A 9,128-nucleotide genomic window follows, 5' to 3' on the forward strand; every position below is an offset into this window, starting at 1 on the left:
GTCCTCAATAAAGTAAGAAATATTGTCTCCTCAACCTTCATCTCTGTGCTAGGGCTGATCAGTTTCTGTTTACAGCAGATGAAAGGGTTTGTATGGCATTGGAGAGCGTTATATATAACAATTATTTATTTATTTATTTGTTTTCACACCACCCGAGACAACATCATTCATCATTCTCTCTGTGTGTGATATTGTTGGATAAACTGTCATTCTGATCCAACTTGTCCCATACACTGGTGAGTCACTTATCAACTATTTATTAAGTCACTTATTTTTGTGCCCATATACAGATGTAGGATCTTTTGTTGCTGAGAAGTTTCCTGCACTGCAGGAAATGCAAACTTGTAGTGTATTATAAGTTTAAAAAGGCTTCTAAAGTTTGTAAATTCCACTTTAAAATGTCAGCCTTGATTTGCCCTAATGAAAAATGTTGCAACCCCTACAAAAAATTTCCATAAATTATAATTAACCACATAATAATTCACATTTCCTATTTGGCAGGATTATTTTCCTGCTGTAACAAACTGTCTGAAATTAAGATCCTACATCTGTAGTGACTGTACTGTAGAGTATAGAATGTTTATTATAAAACAATGTGATACAGTACATGACAGAGCCAATATAATAAAACAGTATGAGGGGATGATGGCTTGTTGCACCACTAACCCAGTAAGGAAAATAGAGGTGAATTATAAATGGCTGTGCCTAATGGACTCACTACCTTGCTCCAAACACTCATGGTAGCATCATAAGTGGCGCTATGGGCTGTGTCCTGGACTCATTAGGCACCACTACCTTTACGAATGAATAGCTGTTTCAGATAAATTAAGAGATATATTTTCTCTCCATTCAACAGAAATTTCTACAGAAATTACCAAGATGAATTAGCTTGAATGTCAATTAAGTGATTTAATTGCATAACATGTTTGTAAATTGAGGCAGTATAAATAGATGTGTTGGAACCTGCGGAGCGGCCTTACATCCTCCTTTTGTAGTTAGCACAGCATCCCTAGCGGAGGAATTGCCTCAAAGAATAAGAAAACCAAAACATTTACCTCCATTCAGCTGGCCAACTTTCCACAGCCCTCTGAGGCCGTACAGTATGTTAATGACCAGACGGTGGATACAGCCCAAGCCCCTGCCCCTACTACCAGGGAGGGTAGAGCCATCCTACTCCCGCTAGCCCAGAGGGGATGTCACCATGGCAACACCTGTCCCAAGGCAGTGACCAGATGTCAGAGTGAGTCTGAGGGGGCTGGAGCTCAGGGCAGGGGAGAGGGGTGAGGGAGGGGCAACCTGTAACTTGTCACCTGTAACTATCACTTGTTGGTCTCAAATCAGGATAATTAATTAATCAAGTATGTGGATTCATCAAGTCTGTGGAATAGTGAATTGTTGAATCATATAATTAAATGGAACACAGTAAATTGTAGAATTACTATGGGTTGAATTCTGTGTATTTTGTCAAAATATTTAGTCAATTACGCAAATGCTAAGACAAAAAAAATTACCCCACAACCATATGAATAAAACAAATATAACACTGTAAAACCACTTAAATGTAGGGCAATAGCACTGGGAGTGACACAGTAGGTGCTGAGGATGCTTATTTCTCAATGATGGTTTCATTCCGCCACCAAGTTGAGTTTCTATCTGTGCCTCCATGTTTCTCCTGAGTGTCATCTTTATATTTTTGAAATATTAATGTCTGCGTGCCATGTCTGAAGCAGAGAGGTGTGACCTGGTTGTGCTCCACTGCACTGTACAGAAAGCAGAAGGATGAGGAGGTCCTCTGCCCAAGGTTGAGCTCAGTTCAGACAGCAGACTCAAACTAGGGGACGGGTATACAAAACAAAACAAAGTTCACTTTAAAAAACCTTTAGGAAATCATTAATAGCATGATGCACAGTGTTTTCTCCATCTTTCTCCATTTCTGATCCTTTCTAGACTAGATAACCGAACTTGGCTGTAACAAGTTTCTTAGAGCATGTCCAAATTGTTGAAGCACGCAGCAGCACCCTTGGAAAATTGTCACTTCCAATTTATGACTGTCAATTTAGCATGAAATTCATCCGTAGCCTTGCTACTGTATCACCGCAGCATGACACATTCTTTGCTGTATAATCCAGCAATACCACAGCATTGTTGTCCATGGTTTTCCTGATTGATTATTGAGAATGATGAGAGCTCATAGGCCTGACTGACATACAGTAAACGACGTCTCAGTGTCCTACAAGTGAGCAATCAAGTCTTGTTATGTAAGATTCCTACAGTCTCCGATGTGTATTTGTCAGATACATTGACACCTTCTGGCAGAATTCTGACATGTACATCTGTTCAATATTTCTAAATAACAAATATTACAGAATATGTAGACATTGGAGCATTTGCAGCCTGCTATGCTTTAATGTTATCAACCCAAATCAATCTAGAAATGACTTGACTAATTAGCAAATGTGAGTCTAATTTTACATTTAATTCTAATCAAAAATATGTAATTAATTTAACAGGCAATTAATTTTCATGCATAGCAGGACACATCTGTGCCACACCGTCAGGGAGATGCTAGAGAGTTTGCCAAAACGCTCCTATTGCGTCCATGGATAAGCAGATAAACAGTGCTGAAATCCCTGTTATGAAACTCTACAGTGTGTATGTGTCAGGGTTGGGGTCAATTCCATTTAATTTCTGCCAATTCAGGAAGTAAACTCAAATTCCATTTTCAATTCAATCATTTTCTCATAGAGAATCATATAAAAATATTTTAATTGTGGAATTGTACAGTATAGATGTAGGATCTTAATATTAATCATCCTGTTGCAAGAGGCCTTGTAGTGTATTTGTGGTTTAAAAAGGCTTCTGAGGTTTGTAATTTCCAGACTTGATTCACATAATAATTCACATTTCCTGTTGCTTCAGAATTATTTTCATGCTATAGCAAACTGGCTCAAATTAAGATCCTACAACTGTATGTGTGTGTGTGCAGTGTGTTTAGTATAGTAAGATATGTCTGCTTTTGTCCCAGCCAGGGAGAGTTTTGAATAGTGAGGGGTAGTCTGAGGTAACAGAGAGGAAAGGATGATGAGGAGCAAGGCAGTTCCTGTAACAAGGAAAACATAAACTGTGCCACTTCATCTTAAAACAATAGGCGACAGGACACTAAATGTGCTCTCCTCCACGTCTCCATTGTCTCAATCCACCTCTTGTACTCCTTCTTTGAGCATGGAGCATAAGTGGGAGTGAAATAGTGGGGGAGGGAGGGAAGGAGGGGAGAGGGGCAGTGGTAGTAGTGGGGGCAGTGTGTATGTGTGTGTTGGGGGGGAATGGGTGTGCTCTTTCTCCTCTGTCTGTGTGCGAACGAACGCACAGACGGTTCAGTGGTAATTTGATGTGTGTCCCCGGGGACATTTGATGGATTAAAGCTAAGCAGCTCCATTTCGCAGCACCACCTGATCTTCCACTGCCTGTGCCCCATATAAAGGCTGGAGAGAGAGCTGATCTCAGCTAGTCTGACAGTCTCTCTCTCTCTCTCTCTCTCTCTCTCTCGCTCTCACTCTCTCCTCCCTCCTCCATGCTCTCTCTCTGTCACTCTTTCTCTCTCTCTTCTCCTTCTCTCTGGTCCTTTAAGCCTGCTGCATCACAGGAGCTATCCAGTGCTGAACCAAATATTTTAAATATTTAATTTTTTGGAAAGCTGGGGGTGCCATAGAGAAACACAGCATTGTCATCTGCCTTGTTCTCCACTGATTTCCATTCTCATTCCTTCTCTTATGTCTTTTAGAGGTTGCATTTTCCTTTAACACAAGGATTACTTCTACTGACAGCCGGCTCCAGCTCTGCCTGTTTGCTGATTTCTTTGGGGGTATTACCTTTTCTCTTCATGTGTGATTCTCAGTTCTGTGTGTTTTTTATTCTTTGAAACATGCCCCGTTCGTTTTTGGTGAAGAAAATCAAGCTTGATGATTTCTCTAATCACCATCACCACCTGGACGACTCGTTCACTCCTTTCACACGCTCCATCACTGACTCTGTGACCAGCTTGGGCGTTCGACTCAGTGAGAATGGTGAGTTTGCATGCCTCTGCACAGCACAGCACACAGCACACAGCACACAGCACACAGCACACAGCACACAGCACACAGCACACAGCACACAGCACACAGCACACAGCACACATATGTTCTGCCTGCCGTTGTCTAGGGTGTGCTACTGTAGCACCACTGCTCTCTTTGGTTTAGTTGTTGATTCCAGAATAAGATTGCCCCATGACATCTATATAGTAAACACAGTTGGAATTATCTTTTGATTCTGTATTTGTAAGTGGTTCTTCAGCCCTTGAGATGCCTGTTGTCTGCATGTTGTCTGGGAATTAATAACAGATGTTACATAAAGCCATCAGATTTTGCTCCCGTATCCCAAATAATTCTCTCCAGCACCACCAACCCACCCCCATCGTGCTCCCAGACTTTTGTCTTTTGACTCTGATGAGAGGAAGACACAATTCAGGTCACAGCAGAGGATCAGTTTATGCAAATGGGGGAGCAAAACGTGCTTCTCGCCTGTAGATGTGTATCTCTGAATTTGTATTGCGTGCACAAATTACGGTGTGCCTGAAACATGCAGGCTGTCACTCTCCAGTCTTTGTGCGATCTGAGAAATATATGAAAATGAAAGATAAGTGCTGGATGATACATTTGTCCTTAGCTGTTATTGTCCTTGAGTTTCCATCACAGTCCTCGCCCCCCTCTGCCCGCCTCCCTTCCCACCCAACCGGAGCATGCATGCCCAGTCTCCCCACCCCCATCCCTCCGCTGCATCTTTCTCCTCCTTCCGGGCATTTGAAAACTAGCAGTGGTGGAGTTTCATCCATGCAGGCCTATCGCCGTCACAAGAGATATCAACGCAATGTACAGTACTGCCGGGTGAGGGGGGTTAGCTGGGGTAGAGGGGGAGCGAGAAGGAGAGAAAGAAGGAGAAAAAGGAGTAAAAAATGCTTCGGGCAGCATTGACGTGGGGCCACGTGACTAGGGGTATACAGTAAACATAGAGGAAATGGCCCATAGCGGCACAGTGGGCAACAGTAGGACTAGGCAGCATGCTAATCCCCAGTCCAGTCAGAGCTAGAGAGAGACGTCCTTCACTTTCAGTCAGTCAGGTTTAAGCTCGCTCCCATTTTGTGGCCATATTTAGGATGCCAGATGTCTGTCTGTCTCTCTTTGTTATTTTGTCTTGGCAATAAGCAGATAGTTTTACAGTTCAGATCAACCTGTGAACATAAAATGCTCACTTGTTATTCAACCACATCACATAATACTATTATCCAGTGATTTTAGATTAGGAGCAGCAGCAACTGAGAAAAGATGAAGTTATGGAACCAGATTCATTGCAAAAAAAATATTACTTCTTTGAATAAATCCTGTGGTTGAAATTTCAATCGTTAATAAAGCTGTTAGTCTCAGTCTCTACTGTTCTGTCATTGGTAAACACTACTCCACTTCTGTTGAGAAAGAAATATGCATTTTGATGGGAAAAAAATAAATATATATTATGGATTACTGCATTAGTACCAACGATTACCATTGTATGCAGACAAAATAACCCTTCTTGTCTTTTCAATGAAATCCCAAAGAAATCACAACATTGTTGAAATGCCTGGCGTCAGCGCTTTCCCCATTATGGAGACATTTGACTTGAAGTGTCTGTCGAACAACAAAGAAGGAGGGTGGGAGAGGGAGTCCATTAATAACATGCTCGCTTTGCATTAGAGGAATGAGTTAATACAGCATTAGTTCAGCCACAAATAATGAACTCTGTCTGACCTTAAGTAATTAAAACCCATTACACATGTGTAATTAATCAGGGGAATAAAAATCAAGATGTCCATATGTTTCAATAACAATCTGTTGCTGTATACAGTATGTTTGGCTATTTTCCTGTGCTCTCTTTACGGTACTGTATATTCAATGTTCTAAGAAAAATAAACAAGGGGGTGCTATTAGACTTGAAATTATCTATGAAGTAAGAATGACCATTACCTTTAGAAGTTATATCAGGAGAGGAAGATATATCATGAGTTGTTAGCTATATAGGCTAGTCAACAAAGGGGTGGTGCTTTTGACCAAATAGCACCCTTGCCTTCCAATAAGATCCCAGTCTCCCAGTCCTATAGTATTATGGTAATGTCTTTGACAAGGAATGGTCTCTGAGTGGGAACCCTTGGGAATAGAGACAGCATTCTAAGAGAGCACTTAAAAATTGATTTTCTAATGACCTGATTCCTAAAGGCACTTCAGCGAGCTTAACACTATAGCCACTTTGTTCTGCTGGTAATCCTGTGTATCACGTTTCAGCTTAACCTTTCCATCACTGAACCATGTTCAGTAGGCTATCGTTGTATAGTCTTCTCCAGTCACTTTACTCCTTGCCCTGCATTATTTCTGTCTTATTTCCCCACACGCAGTGTGTTCCAACAGCTGTACTATTTTACAGATGAAGGCCTATTGATCAGCAAGAAACTTTGAATTTCATTAAAAACCAGTCAATAGTTAATTTCCACCACTTGCTGCACACAGTGCATAGGAATCTGCCTTTTCATCTTCTTCAGGATTCACAACACATATTAGAATTGGAATCATATCTTTGTCCTATATGTTAGTAAGCTGTTAAAGTGGAACATGTTTAGATAAATGCATACAAGTGCGTAGATGTACTGAGCTAATGTTGGTAAATATTTGGTGTTGTTTAGCTCTTTACAGCTGCATGCCAGGAAAACTTTTAACCCCACTTGGCTGCCTCACAACATTAAAGATTGCCTAGACAATAAAATGACCTGTCTGTAATATAACATCAGTCAATAATCCAGTGAGACAAATTGGAAATGTCCTGGAAGTGCTACTCGTTTTAATATTTAGGGTGGTATCCAAGCTACTAGAAAGAATAAATAACTCCAAAAACAATTCAAGTGCTTTCTAGAATTAAAAAAAAGTGTTTTTCAGTTTTAATGGCTTCTCCTGATGATTTATCATCCCCAAATACTGTAGTCCCCTGGACAGTCACCCCAGACCATAGACAGTGTGTTCTGCCTGTTGGGCCCAGCATGTTCAGGCTTAATTGGGCAAACAAAACAAAGATATAGACCTTCAGTCACAGATGATTGACAAACAGTACCTTGGAGTGAGCAAGTCACTGGGAGAAAGAAACGGTGACTAATCAATGAGACCACTTCAAGTAATAAGAGGGGCCTTCTTTCATAGGTGTCTTTAATGAGTAGTTATCTGCGTTTAGCAGCCACCACTCGTCTGTGCTGTAACTGTGTAATAAAGGTGAATGCTGTGGATAGTGTTCTGCAGCATCACAGTCCTGTGGTAAATGCTGTGTGATTTGGGGAGCAATTTGTTTTCTATGTGTGTATTCTATTGTTTAATAATTTACAAGAGGCAACCATCCATGATAATCATATAATCACGTCACAATGCACTTATCCACCACCACAACACTCAGCCTACTGTAGACTAACTGTCACTATCACTGTCTGTGTGTGTGTGTGTGTGTGTGTGTTTTGCCTTAATGTAACTATTATTGTGTGTTTTCTCCAGGCTACATCCAGGATTACATCACACCATCTGTATATCAGGGGGAGACGAAGATGGAGCTAAAGATGGCGTTGCCCGTCTCTGACCCTCTGTACACCCAGGTGAGCAGCAGGGGTGAGGAGTACTGTGACCCTGACCTGGAGCACCCTGACAGCCCCCAGTCCGGCATGACGGCTAGTGGATTCTACAGTGGCGAGGCGGAGGCCCTGACCGAGGGCTACACCATGGATGCCTTCTTCATCTCCGACGGGCGCTCACGGCGGAAGGGAGACGGTGATGGCCGTAAGGGAGGTCGTTCTGGTGCTTCCAATGCTGATGCCACAGAGGAGAGAGAGGCAGGTGCCACCGGGACAGCCCGTCACACTTGCAACGAGTGCGGCAAGACGTACGCCACCTCGTCCAACCTCAGCAGGCACAAACAGACACACCGTAGCCTGGATAGCAAGATGGCACGTCAGTGTCCCACCTGCGACAAAGTGTATGTGTCCATGCCAGCACTGGCCATGCACATCCTCACCCACAACCTAAAGCACAAGTGTGACGTGTGCAACAAGGCTTTCAGCCGGCCCTGGCTCCTGCAGGGCCACATGCGCTCGCACACCGGGGAGAAACCGTTCGCCTGCGCCCACTGCGGCAAAGCCTTTGCTGACCGCTCAAACCTCCGCGCCCACATGCAAACCCACTCTGCCTTCAAGCACTACCGATGCAAGCGCTGCAATAAGACCTTCGCCCTCAAGTCCTACCTGAACAAGCACTATGAATCAGCCTGCTTCAAGGGTTCCGGGGACGAAGATGAGGACGAGTCCTGCTCTGAGAACTAGTTGCCGGAACCAGAAGGACGGAAGCAGAATTTGGAATCCTATACTGTAGGTTCTACAACCAATAACCCCTTTCACTCTGCCCTCCATGCCTTTTTCTTCCTTTTTTTAGAAAGCAATATTTTCACTGAGATTACGTGAAGAAAACTGTTATGATTATGGCAAAGACAATTTCAAAAGATGCTGGATTCCCCCCCCCACCCCCCACCCCACCCCGCACAGTAGCTAATCATCCACAGATACTTACAATCAAAACAACAATTCTCCAAATAAATACTCTAGTTTTTAGCTCACACACAAACACACACACGCATATGCACACACGCTCACACAATTATATATGAGGCCTGGCATGTGATTTTTTTAATCAATGACTATAATGATATTGATATCAATAGTAATACTATTTAGATTCCTGATATTTTATAGAAAATAGTACAGGGAAAATGAAGAAGAAGAAAAATACATAAAAAAGGACTGTAACAGTTTTCTTTTGTTTTTTAGAGACAAAAATGACCTCTTGTATTTTTATGCTGCTTTTTATTTGCTAAGAATTTAATTCTTTTGCAACTGCCAACATTCACTTTTTATGAAAATGAGTACTATGACAGTATTTGCATAAAAGGGAAATCATTTTAAAGTTTAAAAAGTACCCTTTTTGTCACACATATGTTTTTAATTCAATGGGTGTTATTTTTCTATTGTCCGACTGAATTTG

At 42.0% G+C, this 9,128-nt stretch overlaps 1 protein-coding gene across 1 annotated transcript; it reads left to right on the plus strand.

Moving 5' to 3' along the window:
* The first annotated feature begins 3,753 nt into the window (after positions 1-3,753).
* On the plus strand, positions 3,754-8,528 carry LOC139417336 (transcriptional repressor scratch 2-like). Its single transcript, XM_071166604.1, has 2 exons — positions 3,754-4,064; positions 7,596-8,528. Exons 1-2 carry the CDS (start codon positions 3,923-3,925, stop codon positions 8,411-8,413), a joined length of 960 nt encoding a protein of 319 aa, XP_071022705.1. The 5' UTR covers positions 3,754-3,922; the 3' UTR covers positions 8,414-8,528.
* Positions 8,529-9,128: the final 600 nt, after the last annotated feature.

The sequence above is a fragment of the Oncorhynchus clarkii genome, chromosome 9, assembly GCF_045791955.1.
Source record: "Oncorhynchus clarkii lewisi isolate Uvic-CL-2024 chromosome 9, UVic_Ocla_1.0, whole genome shotgun sequence".
Classification (NCBI taxonomy): Eukaryota; Metazoa; Chordata; class Actinopteri; order Salmoniformes; family Salmonidae; genus Oncorhynchus; species Oncorhynchus clarkii.